The sequence below is a fragment of the Mustela lutreola genome, chromosome 16, assembly GCF_030435805.1.
Source record: "Mustela lutreola isolate mMusLut2 chromosome 16, mMusLut2.pri, whole genome shotgun sequence".
Lineage (NCBI taxonomy): Eukaryota > Metazoa > Chordata > Mammalia > Carnivora > Mustelidae > Mustela > Mustela lutreola.
The window spans coordinates 59965559-59983662 of record NC_081305.1 but is presented as its reverse complement, the minus strand read 5'-3'; the positions used below and the strand labels follow the sequence as shown (position 1 = coordinate 59983662).

At 46.0% G+C, this 18104-nt stretch overlaps 1 protein-coding gene across 1 annotated transcript; it reads right to left on the bottom strand.

Moving 5' to 3' along the window:
* Positions 1-1693: 1693 nt before the first annotated feature.
* Positions 1694-10171, bottom strand: LOC131817920 (carcinoembryonic antigen-related cell adhesion molecule 4-like). Its single transcript, XM_059151806.1, has 3 exons — positions 9973-10171; positions 8802-9161; positions 1694-5883 (listed from the first exon to the last, which is right to left on the bottom strand). The coding sequence occupies exons 1-3, from the start codon at positions 10034-10036 to the stop codon at positions 5804-5806; spliced, it is 504 nt and encodes a 167-aa protein (XP_059007789.1). The 5' UTR covers positions 10037-10171; the 3' UTR covers positions 1694-5803.
* Between the last annotated feature and the right edge of the window lie 7933 nt (positions 10172-18104).

Genomic DNA, 18104 nt, shown 5'->3' with positions numbered 1-18104 from the left:
GACTCATAAGCCTTTTCCTAGATATGCTAAGTTACTCAGGGAGTACTGGTGAACCAAGGATAAACCTTGCATTACATTTGGGTAACCGCCCTAAAGGAAATTCCTATGGGAGACATTCAGGACAAATACAAGTCTTCAAAATCCTGGGAACTGAAATGGGTAAGAATTTACGGAAGTAAGGGCTACATTCGGACTCAACCAGAATTAGTAACATGGGATTAGATGAACTGAAGGAAATTGTAATGTTTTGTCTTATTTTAAACATGACTGGTTCTGTCTATAATGTTTGCTCCTCTAGACTAGAGAAACTTTTTCTTAAGTTATCTGTAACTTATAGAGATGCAAAAGTGCTCATTTGTAAACGAATCAAGGCATTCAACTTTTCTCTCAATCTGAACCCTCTGAAACCAAAAGCTCTCCGTGAGTATTCTTTCTTTCACGGCAATCAGTCATTTGCATAAGTTCAATAAGAATCTGTTCTCCTTGTGACAGGACATTATTGGAAACACTGGTTACTTTACCAAGGCTTTGACTGGGATGTCATATTTGAAAAGACTCAGATATGACCAGACAGCTTAAAGGAACTAAGGTTGACTTTATGAAACCTGGAGTCATAAAGCCCTTTGGAACTGTTGGCCTGATAGCTTGCTTACAGAGTTCCCAGCAGCCTCACCAGGTGCGTAAAGAATGTCACTCCTTGGGATGCCTGGGTGGCTCAGTTGGTTAAGCAGCTGCCTTCAGCTCAGGTCATGATCCCAGCGTCCTGGGATCGAGTCCCACATCAGGCTCCTTGCTCCGCAGGGAGCCTGCTTCTCTCTCTGACTCTGCCTTCCACTCTGTCTGCCTGTGCTCGCTCTTTTGACTCATAAGCCTTTTCCTAGGTCTTTTCCTAGCCCTCATTCGCTCTCTCTCTGACAAATAAATAAATAAAATCTTAAAAAAAAAATAATGTCACTCCTTGGTAGGTGCAGAGCCCCCGAAAGAAGAATTCGCCCAAGTCGACTGGAATTGCAGGCATGTCTGATGGCAAGTACGTGGCTTGGCCTCTGGCCCGGAGAGGTTACTAAAAGTTCGACCTAGAGATTCCTTATAAGAAGTTCCAGCAAAGCAGATTCTAAAAGATGTATACAATCACACTCACTGTTCTTGCTGAGCTTATGTAAATAATTAGGCCAAGTTTGTTAAAACCGGACTTGTTTTTCAAGTGAATTAGTCTTGATTTGGCTATCTCTGGAAACAAGGGTTATCTTAGAGAGAAAAATTGGTTTTAATAACACACCTTTATGGATGTTAAATTCTAGATTTGGTTGTCTATAAATGTTTGTTTACCTAAGCTAGGTAACTTGAGGGAAACTTCAGAGTAGTTGCATGATAGCTCGGGTAGATGATCTTGCCTTTGCCAATCAGTCAGCCCCAGAGATAAGGAGGAAACTTCATAAAATTGAAGGATTTGAAAGAATCTGAGTTAGTGGGAATAGTGGAAATAGCCGCTGAGGACGATGGGTCATGCTTGCGGGTGCGTGAGACCTGTCTTACAGATTCTGCAGGAAGAGGGTATCAGGTGTCAGCAACAAAAGCACAGCTTTGTCAGAGCCACGCCATTTAGGCTTCGATCTCCAAGACGAGTTTCTTGGGACGGTGGACTGAAAGACCTGCGGATCCCCTTACCCAAGAATTCAACACTGCCACAGGATGCAAACAGCAAGAGGTTCTTTATTGTTACGCAGGCGCCTGCGGGTGGTCAGCGCGCGCCTGTGGGTGGTCAGCAGCTCCTGCTAGCTGAGCACACCTGGCTGGGGTGGTGCAGGATTTTTATAGACAGGTACATACAAGTCCCGGATGGGACCGGGCCGATTGGCTGACAATTTGAACATTTGAAAAAAGGCATACTTGGTGTTAGCGGATTGGCTTTGGAAGACCCCCTCGCGCGAAGAGAAAGGCGGGAAGGGGAAACAAAGGGGGGAAGTTTGACCTTATTACTCAGCAGAGAAGCATCCTGCCTACGTGACAATGCCTGGGCTATTAGCAGAAGGTATCTTGTTCAAACAGGAGACAAGTGTCACACCCTAAAAGCCAAGCGGTTACTGAAAGGCAAAAGAGCAGTTAATTAGTTAACAACTGGGGGGAAGGGTCTTTCAGGACTACTGCAGGCTGTGGATACCGCGGTTCGCGGAGATGGTGCGACCTCTCTACGAACTGACTAAGGGAGGTTTGACTCAGACTCTGGGGCCTTGGCAAAGGCCAGTAGCCTATCTTAGCAAGAAACTCGATCCAGTAGTGGCTGGGGTCACCTCTTGCCTCTGCATAATTGCTGACACGGCCCTCCTGGTCAAGGATGCAAGCAAATTGACTTTGGGTCAAAATCTCATCTTGGCCACCACCCACGCTATCAAGGGCCTTCTCCGGACTCCACCAGACTGGTGGATGACAAATGCCCAAGTGACGGGGTATCAGGCCCTCCTCTTCAACGAACCAAAAGTGACTTTCTGGCCCCGGTGGTGCTAAGTCCAGCCATGTTGCTGCCAGAGGAACTGACTGACCACATGACTGTGGGGAGGTCCTAACCCAGGTCACAGGAATAAGGCCGGATCTCAGAGACACTCCCCTCCTGGATGCAGAGATAAGACTCTGTTCACAGATGGGAGTAGCTACGTGGTCCATGGAAAGAGGTATGCGGGGGCTGCAGTGGTTCTCCTGAGCAGGAACTCTGGATGAAAGCCCTGCCACACAGAACCTCGGTGCAAAAAGTGGAGCTTGTCGCATTCACCAAGGCACTACAGATGGCCAAGGGTAAGACCGCCAACATCTATACGGATGGTAGGCTGGGTAAAGGCTTTTTTTCTGCCAAACATGAGGTGGTAGGAGTGGTAGCTAAAAAGCTAGTAGAGGTTTGGGTTATCTCTCAATTTGGGTCAGAAAACGGCCCTGCATTTGTGAGTTCAGTCTCACAGGCTTTGGCCAAGGCTGCGGGCACTAATTGGAAACTACATTGTGCCTACCGGCCCCAGAGCTCTGGGCAAGGAGAGAGAATGAAGCATACTCTCAAACAGACCTTGGCAGAGCTAATTCTGGAGGTTGGCAATGGATGGGTGGATCTCCTTCCTTTCTCCCTCCTCAAGGCGCGATGTACTCCCTGCTTAAACAAGGTGACCCCTTTGAAATAATGTTCAAGAGACACCCCCCTGCTCTGCCCTCGGCTACAAGAGGTTGTCCTAGCAGAAATGACTGATCAGTCTGTACTCCAGTCACTGCAGGCATTGCAGTCTGTCTTGGAAGGTCTCGCCAACCCAGGCATTTGGTTTGGATGCGCTGCCGCCAAGCGGGAGGCTTGGAGCCTCGCTGGAAGGGACCATTTACTGTCATCCCGACCACCCCCATGGTGGTGAAAGTCGAAGGCCTCACTCAGGGCCTGGATTCAGGTGGGTCATGTCAAATGAGCCAAGGACGAGGTCGCCCCCAGAAGTGGATGCCACTGCCAGTGGACCCCGCCGATCATGGACTAAAGCTAAGACTCAAAAAACAATAAGTTCATTGAGTTCATTGTTGCTCCTATTGTTAAAATATAGGTGGGAAATATAGACAATTAGGGCTTGACATACTATTACTAAAAAAAGGGGGCTCTGCATAGCCCTAAGAGAGAAATGCTGTTTTTGGGTAAATCACACTGGAGTCATTAAAAGGGACATAGAATTGGCTGAAAAGTCAAAGATTTGACTAATATTCAAAGAAAAGTGGGGACTGTAAGGGCCTATTCAGCCAGAGCAGCCCCACCCGGGTTGAACTGCCATTTTGTTGTAAAATTTAATTTGACTTTGCCCCCCCCACCACCCACCGGGGGAACTTATTAAAAAGCAAGTCCCAGAAAACAGTCTCAGGTAACAAAGTCCAAGTACAAGGGTGGGTCAGGCCACATGGAGGTATTCAGTCAGTGGGGGCGCACACTGTCTCCTAGTTACCAAGGAGTATGGGCCCCGCCCTTTAGGAATCTTTTGACACGAATTCTAACCAAGGTGTGATAGGCTGGTTCAAACGTCTGCTAGGGTAAATTGTAATTCAGTTGGTCACCTAGCATGACTGTGCAGCTTTCTCTGTGTGTTATAATCTCATTGGCCACCTGTGTGTGGCCAGGCCCAACCACATGGCCTTTGCTTTATAAAGGTTAGTCTGGAAAGCAGGGAGTCGTCGTCCTCTCTATAAGGGGTGGCCCCAACTGATTGATTGATGGTTGGCTTGATTCTTGATGCTTGGCACGAAATAAAGCTTTGCTTGACTTAAGCTTTGTATCAGTCTCACTCCTTTAATCCTGGACCCATTATTGGGGTACCCATTTTTGGGGGGACCCAACACACCTAAAACTAACAGTAGACTGTATGTCAACTAACTGGAATTTATTTTATTTTATTTTTAAGGATTTTATTGTTGATTTGAGAGAGAAAGGGAGAGGGAGGAAGGACAAGCAGGGGGAGAGAGAGGCAGAGGGAGAAGTAGACTCCCTGCGGAGCTCCACAGGAGGCTGGATCCCAGGACCCTGGGATCATGACCTGAACCAAAGTAGACGCTTAACTGAATGAGCCACTCAGGCACCCCTGTTTCATTTTTAAAATTTTAAAGATTTATGTTTTTGAGAGCAAGGGAAGAGGGGAGGGCCAGAGGGAGAGGATCTCCAGCAGATTCCCCTTTAAGCACAGAGCCCCTCGAGGGGCTCAATCCCATGTCCCTGATATCCCGACCCAACGGACCAGTAAGGAGACTGGCAACCAACTGAGCCACCTAGGTGTACCAGCTAACTGGAATTTAAATAAAAACCTAAAAAACTTGCCCACTGATTTACTTTTATGTCGCTAAAATAGTTACACTGGCATAAGATCTAGACAACTAACTAGGATGTTCCTCTTGATATGATGTATATAAAATGCAACAAGGATTCTTCCCTCAAGAAATATAACCTGAAATCTATTTAAGCTTTGAGATTCATTTTCCAATTTGTAGGAAATACGGGGTTTGGAGAAGTAACTGAAATGACACCATAAGGAAACAGTCAGAATGTGGGCGATTTACAAGAAAACAGGTCTGCTCTGCTCTTTTTGCAGAGTCTGTATCATGGAAAAAACTGAGGGGGTAAGAGGACTGTTCAGTATGAACAGTGTTGCTTACTGAATCTTCAAAAATCAAACAAACCCATGTATCTAGCAGCTAGGTCAGGAAATAGAACATTGCTGGCACCCTAGAAGTTGTTACTCTCTTCCACTTATAAATGTCTTATGTTAAAGATTTATTTATTTATTTATTTATTTATTTATTTATTTGAGAAAGGCGAGGGGCAGTGGGAGAGGGAGAGAAATCCTCAAGCAGACTCCCTGCTGAGCACAGGGCCGACATGGGGATCAGTCCCAGGACCCTGAGATCATGACCTGAGCCACAATCAAAGGCCAGCTGCCTAACTCACTGAGTCACCCCAGGTGCCCCCCATTTATAAATTTCTAATGTTGAATCACCATTGCTTTGCTGGTACAATTGGAACTTAGTTGCGGTGTACTGTCTTATTCTATACACTGTTGGATTTCGTTTGAGAATAGCTTGTTTAGTATTTTTGCTTCTCTGTTCATGAGTATGATATTTTCATCTTTTTGTACTTTTGTTGTTCCTATTTCAATTTAAAGGTTTTACTAACCTCAGAATGAGTTGGAGCAATATTCCTTCTCTATTCTATGTATGAATTTGTATGGTTTTGAGATGATCAGTCTTGAAAATTCTGTGGAACTCTGAGAAAACTGTGTGGAGCAGGAGACACTCCAGGAGGGAACTATAGTGCCAGTCCGACCAGGACCCCGATTGCAATGCCAATGGTGGACCCCACAGGGAGGCCGGTGGAGCTTCTTCCATCTGAAATAAAAAGAAAAAGGGAGGGGTATGAGTCTAAAGTCAAATATGTGGAAACCAGGAGTGGCCATGTGGGAAGGGCCTGGTTAGGGAGGAAGGAAAGGCCACTGAGGTCTGGGTGGCATGTGTGTTGTCACCACAGTGTCCCCAATCCCCTTGGTTGCTGCATCATTTCTGTTCCTCACAGTGAAACTCTGGACTTCCTTTAATTTTCACATTTTCTCCCCACCCATGGGGGCCAAGGACAGAATCCCGTTTATTTTCTCTCAGGTTATGCCTCTTCCTCATGTCTTCTGTTCCATCCTCATTAATGGTCTTAGAGGGAGGCCCTTACCTGTCCACTCAACACTGATTAAGGAGAATAACACCAGCTCACTGCGTTCGAGGTCTGCTCCGTGCCAGGCACGAGGGAAATATTTATGTTGACTCATCTGCTGCTTCCCTGCCCACGAGGGGCCAGGTGTCACGCCCACTGTGCACAATGAGCAACTCAGTGTGTAAAGGGCTTCACTAACGAACAACTGAGTGTTTAAAGTGAGTACTGTAATCAGTAAACCAGTGAAGGTCAGAGAGCTGGAAAGTGATCAGATAACACTCATCCCAATTCCCTGAGACATTACAGCTGGCAACAAAAATGTTAATAACCAAAGGACAATAGCTGCTAAATTTGACTGAGCCCCGAGTCTGAGTGTGACTCATGAGTTCTCATGAACTCACACTAACTATACTAACTACTCTCACAACTTCCCTGAGATCCAGCTATTCTTTCCAGTTTTAGAGAAGAGGAAAATGAGTTTCAGGGGGTTGAACGTCTTGCCCCAGTTCTAACTGGTACAAATCAAGATGCTAACAAGATTCATCTGATTCTGGGGAATTTTATCCACATTGCCCTAGAGGCCCTGAAGGAGGCTCCCACCTCCTGCAGGCCGCCACCCATTTCACGCCGCCTGCCATGAAATATTAGGGAGGAAGGGGGAGAGTTTGAGGGTCACTCACAGCTCACAGCCAGCATCACAGGGTCACTTTTCCTGGAATCGCCTGGGTTGGAGACTTCACACTGGTAATTCCCGGCATCCTCCTTCCTGACAGGGCGTATGGTGAGGGTGCTGTTGTCTTGGGACAGCATCATCCTCTGTGAGCTTTAGACTCTGGCCATTGAAGAGCCACCCGATAGAGACCCCAGTGTTATTTGTGGAGCCAGTCAGGACCACATAGTCATCTTCTGTGACTGTGGTGTTGCTGGCATGGAGAGTGGGCTGGACCAAGGGCTCTGTGGGGAAACCCAGGAGGTGGCTGATGAGAATGGGCCTCAGGCCTGGGGCTAAGTTCCTTCTTCTGAGGTGCCAGCCAGTCTGAGGACCCCAGTGAGCTCTGTGAAGGTGCCCCCGAGGATGGCCCTGTTGTCTGCAGAAGGATGAGTGTCTGTGTTCAGGTGATGATCTGTAAGGAGAGGGCTGTCCCTCCCCCTCTGACCCTCAGGTTCCCTCTGGCCCTCAGTCATGTGTCTGCTCCACCCAGACATCACGGTGGCATCAGCACCGGGAACCTCTAGCTCCTGTGGCCAGCAACCTCGGTATCATGAGCATGAGCCAGACCAATGACCAGCAGAGAGCGAGGGGATGATCAGGGGGCAGGGGAGCTGAGGGAATGAATGACCCATCATCTCTTCAGAGAGGCATCTGAGGTGCAGGATCCTGGGAAGTCTGACCACCAGGCTCCCTGCCCTTGTTGGGAGAAATTTCCACACCCTTCCCTCCTTCCTTCCCAAACTAAAGCAACTGAGTTTCCTACATGTGGACCCTGGGCTGCTTTTAGGGGCATGATGAGGAGCAGAAGGCCAGTCCTTTCCCTGACACCCCAGTGGGAGGGACAGGAAGACAGCAGGAAACAATCAGATCTCAAGTCTAGAACAGGGAGGTGAGGCTCAGGCATCTGAGGGCGGCCAGCTCGTTCTGACAAAGGGTGTTGGGTTCCAGAGCAAACATGGAGGGAGCCTCTGTTTGCTCTCACCGCGCACACCAGCATCCCTCCCTCTGATGGAGGAGAAGACGGGGCTGTTTCTGCACACAGAACTGGGGTCACTCCCATCTGCTGCTCCTCAGTCTGTGTGACCCTGGTTCAGTGACTGTATCTCCCTGTGTCTTGGTTTCCCCTTAATGCACCAGGAATAATGATAAATGACCTCTACTTGCTAGGCCTGTGAATTATCCTTTAAACAACCCCAAATACCTGACATTAGTTTGGGCTATAGCAGCTGGGGAATCAAAGGGCAGCTGTTACTACTTTGCTCCACAAGAGAAGGTTCCCTGGGCTTGATTCTGGGTGGAGGAGGGGTGGTCTGGAGCCTCTCTTTGCTCTGTTCCTCTATGGTGGTGCTGCCCTTCCTCTGGGGTCCCCCAAGTCCTCCAGAGCAGTTGGCTAATGGACTGGGGGCTTTTTAGGTCTGTGATGTCCATGCTGAGCCTTAGGTGAAGGACCAGCTGGCCCCTCCCCAGATGTGGCTCTTGAGACTGAACCCTGGCTGAGGACCAGCTTGGGCAGCTAGAAATGGTTGTTCACAGTCAGCTCTGCCCAAGGGCCCCAACCGCATCTTGGCACAGATGCCCCAGGGTCACTAGAGTCAGGAGCCCTGAGACAGTGGTCTGGGCTGAGCTCTGGTGAGGATATCAGGGACCCCCCAAGCTTGGCCCTGACTGACCCTGCAGAGTCTTTCTCAGATGATCCCAGAGTCTGGATTCCAGGAAAGGAATTCCAATCTTAGGAAGTTAGTCTCCACTGTGTGTCCTGCACTAAATCCTGGAACCCTCCCCCAACACGGGACATAATGCAGAGGGGGAAGGAGGCCCAGTCCCAGCCTGTTCATCCTGTGTGAAGCAGGAATTCACCCCACCCCGCACCAGAGGTGAGAGGGAATTACTCACTGAATATGCGGACCTGTCCAGTTTCTTGTACCACTTCAAAATTTCTATTTATGAATTGTAGGGTGTAGTATCCTGTGTCCTTCAGGGTGATGTTCCGGAACAGCAGGGATCCGTTGGGGTACACTGTCTCTCTGCCGCTTTGTGCAGGTCCTGAGATAGTTTTTTTTGTATCTAGTATATATGATACGATACGATGGTTCTCCTCTGTTGTGGCCCCTTTGAACCAGTTGAAGCGTCCAGTATACCCAGGCAGATTGTGGATTTGCAGAAGGACGTCCTTCCCTTCGGTAGCACTGGGCGGCACAGACTCCACAGTGACTTGGGCAGTGGTGGGCGGGTTCCAGAGGGTTAAGAGCGAGACTAGGAGGGAAGGGAGCAGACGGATCAGGGTCTGGACCTGGGTGTCGGAGGGAAAGCTGGGGCCCTGCAGACGGAGCAGGTCCGCATCCCCTAGCCCCCTAGCCTTGGGGTGTGTGTGTGTGAGTGTGCACGGGTATCTGTGTGTCTGTGTGTGTCTCTGCTGGTCAAGGTCAGCGGCATGACCGCACTGCTTCATCTCTGAACTTACTTCCTCTGTTTGGAACAACTTCCTCCCATGTCTGTGGCTCACTCCCTCACTGCCCTCAGATACCTGCTCACGCTCAGGGGCTCCTCGGGAGAGGCCTGCCCTGACCGCCTCCTCTGAAGACCCTCTGTCTCCACGTCCTGACCTTTCCCTGTTCTGTTCCCTTCATGATGCTTGTCAGAACCTGACCTCACATTCTAGACGTCTTCGTCCCCACAGAAGTGAGCCTGGGGAGCAGGGACTCGTCTGATGTGTGCTGTACCCCCGTGGTGGGGCAGGCGGCAAATACCGGGGCTGAATGAATGTGTCCCCAGGGCCCTCCAAGTCTGGCGCTTGTCAAGATCTCAGGTTGGTGGGAAGGGACAGCAGTTAGGGTCCCTGGTTGTTGTTATCATCAGTTTTCCAAATTCAGTGCTCAGTGATGAGTAACTTGGGGAACAGCCCGTGGCTCACCACCTCCAGATCCTGAGACAGTCCTGTCGCTGAGCGGCTCCCCCAGTCCTGCCCTGCTCCCTTGTCCCCTCTCAGAGCCCTGTCCTCCCAGAGACCCCAACTAGCCTCTCTCTCCCACCCTGCAGCCCCTTCCCAGGGAACAGGGGCACTCACCTGCCAGCAGGAGGTCCTTCCAGGGAATACGTCCTCCTCGTGGAGGGCCTGAAGGGGGCTCCATGGTGCCTGCTGCCAGCTCTGTCCCTCCCTAGGTGAGAAGAGATTCTGTTCCAGAAACGCTCAGGAGGGGTACTGGTGTCCTACTGTACCTGGCCTGCCTTCCTTCCTGCCTTTCTATGGTGCTGCACCAGGGGTAGGAAATATGGGCTGGGTCACATGGGCAGGGGCGGGGATTCTGCAAGGGTCCCTCCCCTCTCCTCCTCTACCTCTTACTCCCCTCCCCACCTTCTCCACTTCCTTGTCCCCTACTTTCTTTTTCATTTCTGTCTACATTTCCATTCTGCGGCAACTGCTGCGGCCTCTCCCTCTTCAAGTGTGATTTCCCAGCTATTTGGGGAGCGCGCACTTGCCCTTATTTGGACAAGCACAAGCTTGTGGCATCGGGTCTAGAAACCGACACAGATTGGGGTTAAGGTACAGGGTCAGCACCCCCACAGCTCTCTCTCCTCCCCTTGTGGCTTTCCCCTTCGGAGCAGGAGCCTGGGGGCTGCCTCAGGAGCTCCTGTCACTGGGATGTCACCCCAACTGTGCGCTGGAATCACCTGTGGAATTGTATCAAGACAGTGAATGCCCAGGGGACATCTAGAAATGCTGCTTCAGCAGATGCACAGCCAGGCTGAAACCCCATGATGTGGGGGTGGGGCCATCTCTGCCCCTCCTGCGCCCACGGAGGGTCTGCAGATCCTGTGAAAATGCAGAGTCTGACTCAGCGGGTATGGAGTGGACCCCAGAGTTTGCCTCTATTAAGCCCTCAGGTGATGCTGACCGTCCTGGCCCAGAGAGCACACTGTGAATAGCAAGACTGAGGGGACCCGGTTCCCTTAGAGGATGGCCCTTCTCCCCACTCCCCTGCTATGTCCTGGTCTTGAGTCTGTGGGCACCACACACAGAGCCCCGGGGTCCCCAAATGAGGTCTTTTTGACCACTTACACTTGTTTATATAGTAGGTTAAATTACCTGGAAAGCAGGTCAAGTGAATAACGATAAGACTTACCTTATGTTATCTGGGTAAATGCTAAAACTGTCCTAAAGATGATATGCATTTCTTAGACTTTTAATATGTTTTAGCCATAAGGTTATTCCTTAACATTCAAATCATTAAAATGTTCTATGTCGCAAAAATAATTAAATTTCCTTGTCAATTACATTTCAGTCTTTTGTCATTTACAAAATGAGTTTCATCTTCAAGAACATTCACAGAAAAGACTTTTAGCCCAAAGAGAGGTTTTTGATATCTTTAAAATCCCAAACTAAAATGGGTAAGAATTTCCAGAACTAACTAAAAGCTGTATTTAAACTAAACAAGAATTAGTAACATGGGACTAAATAAACTAAGAAAATGATTATGCTTTGGGGACTGTTGTAGAAAACATTGCTGCTTCTCTAATATTTGGTCTTCCATATTAAGAAAACTTTCTCTTACCATAAGGATAATTTACAGAAATACAATAAAGCATGCATTTGTAAAGAAATGGAGGCATTTAACTTTTCTCTCTACCTGAACCCTCTGAAATCCAAAAGGTCTCAGTTAGCATTCTTTCTTCCATGGCAACTACAGTCATTTGCATGAGTTCAACAAGAATCTGCTCTCCTTGTGATCGGACACCATTGAAAACATTGGTCATTTTACCACGGCTTCGACTGCAATGGCATATTTGAGAAAGACGTGCATAGACTCAGATAGGACCAGACAGCTTTAAGGCACTGAGGTTGACTTTATGAAACCTGGAGCCATAAAGCCCCTTGGAACTGCTGGCCTGATACCTTGCTTCCTGAGTTCACAGCAGTCTCACCAGTTCAATAAAGCATGTCATTTCCTGGCAGGTACAGGAATCTCAGGTACTTTGGGGGCCTCAGGAAGAGGAATTCACCTGCCCAGGTATTGCAGGCACGTCTGAAGTACTAGGCTTGGCTTCGGGCCTGGCGAGGCTGCTGAAAGTTCAACCTAGAGATTCCTTGGAAAAAATTCCAGCAAAGCCAATTTAAAAAGAGCTCCATGGTCAATTGTTATTCTCGCTGAGCTTCTGTAAATAATTAGGACAAGTTTGTTAAAATTGGACTTGTCTTGCAAATACATTAGTCTTGATTCGACCATCTCTGAAAATGAGGGGTATGATAGAGAGAAATTATGTTTCAGTAACCCACCTTTGTGGATGTTAAATCCTAATTCTGATTATCTTGAAATGTTGTTTGCCAGCACTGTGAATTGTCCAAGATGGTTGAATCACAGACCTATACCCTGAAACAAATAACACATTATATGTTAATAAAAAATTTTTGTTTAAATGTTGTTTGCCTAAGCTAGACAAGTGAGATCAACTTTGGAGAAGCAAACACAATAGTTTCGGTTGCCTCTTCGGTGGGACTTTGGAGACTTATGCTGGGACTAAAACATGAAATAAGGCAAACAGTATGTTTAATCAGCAGGGTTCTAAATAAAACTTCCCGGGTGCTAGATAGACTTAACCAAGAAGTAAGTGAAGCCAGAAAGACACTTCTCAAAAACCCGGCCCCTTCTGATTATCTACTATGGGCACACCACTTAGGAAGCAAGAAGGTTCTTCACACATGTTGTTTTAACATTATAGATAACTCTCACTGAGCATCCCACTTCACAGGGGACAGTTGTGATCAGTTAAATAAGATCAAAATATCCACTGGTCTGTTTGGTAAAATCAATAATTGGAATCTCATGTTAGAGAGATGATCCAGGTTTTAAGCTTCCTATTTGTTTTATGCTTATCCTTTGGCATGTGCTGATGCCTGTATCATCTGCTGTCCATCTTGAACCCGGAGCCGTACCTTGGGCCACTAGACTGACCCTGGATGGATTCAGACTGCCACCACCCCATTTCAGCAGGAAGCAGCCAGAGTGGTGGGTTGTAGTCCCATTCCCTAAGGGCACTTAGGGTGACTCTTCTAGGGGGAAGAATGAATAGGCAAAGGGTTAAGGTACAGACAGGAGGAGATAGGGGGTCCCTGGTTAGGCTCTGAGACTATTCCTGGCAGGCAGATGCACTAAAACAGAGTGAACAAGAGAAGGAAACAGATCCCCTGACCATGGATGGTCGGGAGTAGTTTCTTTGGTGGCTACAGTGTATCACAGAAAATGACCACATCTCAGAGAATTAAATCATGAAGGGTGCTTCCAAAAGTCCATGCTCATTCCAAGATGGCACGAGCATCTCAAGGCCACAGGCTTCTCAGTCTGTTCTCAAGGAAAGACTGCCACAAAAAGCCCTCATGGCAACCCATTCAGGACCCCCTCACTCTAGAGAGCTTCTTTCCTTTCTGTTCTCACCTTCACTTAATAAACTTTATAGTCACTTCACCCTTTTGTGTCTGTGGGATTCACTCTTTGACTTTGTGAAACAAGAACTCTGTGATCTTGTAACAGCATCATATTCATGAAGTCATTGCCGAGACCAATGTCATCACATTTTCCCCTATGTTTTCTTTTAGGAGTTTTATGGGGTCATATATTTAAGTCATTCATCCATTTCAAGTTGATTTTTGTGGATGTGTAAAGTAAGTGTGCAGTGTCTTTCTTTTGCACGTGGATATCCACTTTTCCCCACTCCTTATTGAAGAGACTGTCCTCTCCAACTATGTATTCTTGACACCCTTGTCAAAGATCTGTGGACCATATATACATGCGTTGAGTTCAGGACTCTTGCTCTGTTGCATTGTTTTGTCTCTCTGTCAATACTGTTACCAGACAAGGTAACACAGAGTCTATATCGAAAAAGAAATTGAGGGAGTAAGGGGACTGTTACAGGATGAAGTGTTTTGCTTACTGTGTTTTTAAATTTGAGCACACCCATGTATCTGGCAGCTAAATCAGGACACACAACATTGCTGGTGCCCTGAAAGTTTCTGATGCCTTCCATGTTTAATTTTCTTTATAGAAAATATTAATTAATTAATTAATTAATTAGAGATGGGGGAGGGGCTGGAGGAGAGGGAGAGACATCATTAAGCTGACTCCCCACTGAGTTTGAGACCCCATCCCAGGGATAAATCCCAGGACCCTGAGATCATGAACTCAAGAGCCACTTACTTAACGTTGAACCTTGCAGGTGCCCCCATTTATAAACCTTTAATGTTCAGTCAGCACTGCTTTCCTGGGACCAACCTGACTTTGTCATGTTGTACCATCTTATTCTATATACGGTTGGATTTGGTTTGCGAATACCTTGATTAGCATTTTTGCCTCTCTGTTCATGAGCATGAATCACCTGATATTTTCATCTTTTCTGTACTTTTGTTGCTATTCCTATTTCAATTGAAGTTTATACTAACCTCAGAATGAGTTGGGGCGATATACCTTCTCCATTCTATGGATGAATTTCTGTGATTTTGAGATGATCTCTCTTGAAAGTTCTGTGGAACTCACTGATAAAAACTTCTGTGCAGGAAATCTTTTCTCTCTTTCCTTAAATATTTTCACATGGAAAATTTCAAAGACATACAAAGAGAATCTGAATACAAACATATAAAAGTGGACTGTACTTCATTTTACTAAAGAGAATGGTATTGTAACCTCCACGTACTCATCTCTAGATCAAAGTATCAACATATGGAAACTTGTTGAGCCTGTCTCCCTTCTGCTCCTTCACCCACTGAATTAAAAATTACAAAGCATAAAATATTCTTTGCAAACACTTTAGTGTGTACTTCTAAAATATAGGTTGGCCCCCTCCAACTAAAAAAATATCAAATTTAGAGAAAACTTGCAAGACTGTGAGAGGGGACTCCCAGATACCTTTCATGCTTATTTACTAATGCCACATTTGTATTCTATCTGTATGGAGCTAATTGCACACATGTGTATGCATTCAAATCCTTTTACAGATAGATAGATATAGATATAGAGATAGATATCTATCTATCTGTAAAAGGATTTGAATCATATATATATCATATATTTTATATATATTATATATATATATATATATGTTTTTGATGACTTACCTGAAAGTTATACATATCATATTACTTCACCCTAACTACTTCAGCCTGTATCCCAAAAGAATCAGGATTTTCTCCTTATAGCCACTGTATGATAATCAAGCTCCCCTCATTTGATATTAGTAAAACAATATAATCTAATATACAGTCTATTTAGCTTCTTATTACTGCTGTAACAAATGACCAAGAAGACGGTGGCTTTAACTCTATTACAAAGCTATCATCATCAAGACAGCATGGTACTGGCATAAAAATAGACATGTAGATCCATGGAACAGACTAGAGAGCCCAGAAATGGACCCTCAACTCTATGGTCAACTAATTTTCGACAAAGCAGGAAAGAATACCTAATGGAAAAAAGACAGTCTTGGGCACCTGGGTGGCTTAATGGGTTAAGCCTCTGCCTTTGGCTCAGGTCATGATCTCAGGGTCCTGGGATCAAGTCCTGCATCAGTCTCTCTGCTCAGTGGGGAGCCTGCTTCCCTCTCTCTGCCTGTCTCTCTGCCTACTTGTGATCTCTTTCTCTCTGTCAAATAAATACATAAAATCTTAAAAAAAAAAGTCTAGGGGCACTTGGGTGGCTCAGTGGGTTAGAGCCTCTGCCTTCGGCTCGGGTCATGATCCCAGGGTCCTGGGATGGAGCCCCGCATTGGGCTCTCTGCTCGACAGGGAGCCTGCTTCCCTTCCTCTCTCTCTGCTTGCCTTTTTGTCCACTTGCGATCTCTGTCTGTCAAATAAACAAATAAAATCTTTAAAAAAGAACACAACCAGTCTCTTCAACAAATGGTATTGGGACACTTGGACAGCCACATGCAGAAGAATGAAACTGGACCATTTCCTTACACCACACACAAAATAGACTCAAAATGGATGAAAGACCTCAATTTGAGACAGAAATCCATCAAGATCCTTGAGGAGAACACAGGCAGCAACCTCTTTGACCTTAGCCATGTTTCTTCCTAGAAACATCACCAAAGGCAAGGAAAGCCAGGGCAAAAATGAACTATGGGGACTTTGCAAAAACAAAAAGTTTTTGCAGAGCAAAGGAACAGTCAACAAACCAAAAGACAACTGACAGAATAGGAGAAGGTATTTGCAAATGACATATCAGATAAAGGGCTAGTATCTAAAATCTATAAAGAACTTATCAAAGTCAACACCCAAAGAACCAATAATCCAATCAAGAAAAGTGCAGAAGACATGAACAGACATTTCTGCAAAGAAGACATCCAGATGGCCAACAGACACATGAAAAAGTGCTCAATGTCACTCGGTATCAGGGAAATACAAATCAAACCACAGTAAGATACCACCTCACATCAGTCAGAATGGCTAAAATTAACCAGTCAGGAAATGACAGATGTTGGAGAGGATGCGGAGAAAGGGGAACCCTCCTACACTGCTGGTGGGAATGCAAACTGATGGAGCAACTCTGGAAAACAATATGCATGTTCCTCAAAAAGTTGAAAATAGGGCTACCCTATGACCCAGCAATCACACTACTGAGTATTTACACTAAAGATACAAATGTAGTGATCCAAAGGGGCACGTGCACCCCAGTGTTTGTAGCAGCAATGCCCACAATAGCCAAACTATGGAAAGAGCCTAGATGTCCATCAACAGGAGGAGATGTGATACATATATAAAATGGAATATTACGCAGGCATCAAACCCCACAAAATCTTGCCATTTGCAACGATGTGGATGGAACTAGAGGGTATTTATGCTAAACAAAATTAGTCAAGAACAGAAAGACAATTATATGATCTCACTGATATGAGAAAGGGAGGGAACAGAGGGAAGGGAGGGAAAAATGAAACAAGACAAAACCAGAGAGGGAGACAACCATAAGAGACTTAATCTCAGGAAACAAACTGAGAGTTGCTGGAGGGGAATGGGGTAGTAGGGATGAGATGGCTGCATTATGGACATTGGGGAGGGTATGTGCTATGCTGAGTGCTGTGAATTGTGTAAGACTGATGAATCACAGACTTATACCCCTGAAACAAATAATACATTATATATTAATTAAAAAACAAACAAACAAATGATAGTATCAAGCAACTGACATTTATTATCATACAGTTCTGGAGGTCAGAAGTCCAACATAGGTGTTACTGGGCTATAATACAGACATTGGTGGGGTTACATTCCTTTCTGGAGGTTCTGGGAATGGATCAATTTTCTTGCCTTCTCCAAATTCGGGTCAGCCCATACTCCTTGACTTGTGGTCTCTTACTGCTCAGCAGGGAGTCAGCTTGAGGATTCCACCCCTCCCTCTCCCTCTGTCTCCCTCTGTCCCTCTCCCCAATTGTAAGCACACTCTCTCTCCCTCTCTTTCTCAAATAAATAAATAAATCTTAAAAAAAAAAGAGAAGATTGACACCACTGGATACCAGAAGTAGGAAAAAAGTATGGACTGAAAAAGGTACCTGAAGAAATAATGGTCCCAGAAGCTGAGGGAACCTTGAGCATGATAAGCAATCACAGTAAGACACATGCAAACTTCTGGAAATTAAAGACAAAGAAAAAAGAAATCTTGAAAAACAGCCAGAGAAACAACCCATTGCATATTAAGGAACACTGATTGAAGTGATGGTAGGTTTTGTGCCCGACAGCATGGGAAGCCAGAAGGGTGGCAGGGTTTTCAAGCTGACTACAAATCCTGATCTGGCAAAATGATTTTCAGGAGGAAAGGGGAACTAAAATAATATTGTGATGAAGGAAAAATATGAGAATTTGTTGCTAGCTGACCTACTATTAAGGAATAGCCAAGGGAAAAGATGTCCAATTAATTCATCCTTCTCTGTGGCTTATGTTTGGTGTCATATCTAAAAGCTAACCAAATTTACTTTGTTTTGAAGTCAACTCTACTCCCAACATGGGGCTAGAACTCATGGCCCCGAGATCAAGAGTCATAGGCTCCACCCTCAAGCCAGACAGGTTCCCATAACCAAACTTAAAATAATTGAAAGAGGAGTCAGTTCTCTGAAAATAGGAATCAAACTAGACACCAGTAATAGAAAGACAACAGGAAATCTCCAAAACACTTAGAAAGCAAGCTACATATTTGTAAATAGTCTGAGTCAAAAAGGACA

Excerpts from the sequence above, each read along its gene's own strand:
- LOC131817920 (XM_059151806.1), bottom strand. The coding sequence starts at position 10,036 with ATGGAGCCCCCTTCAGGCCCTCCACGAGGAGGACGTATTCCCTGGAAG. Across the intron at positions 9,162-9,972 it reads GAAGGACCTCCTGCTGGCAG|TCTCGCTCTTAACCCTCTGG; the intron begins GTGAGTGCCCCT and ends CTTCCCTCCTAG. Across the intron at positions 5,884-8,801 it reads TGGACAGGTCCGCATATTCA|ATGGAAGAAGCTCCACCGGC; the intron begins GTGAGTAATTCC and ends TTTTTATTTCAG.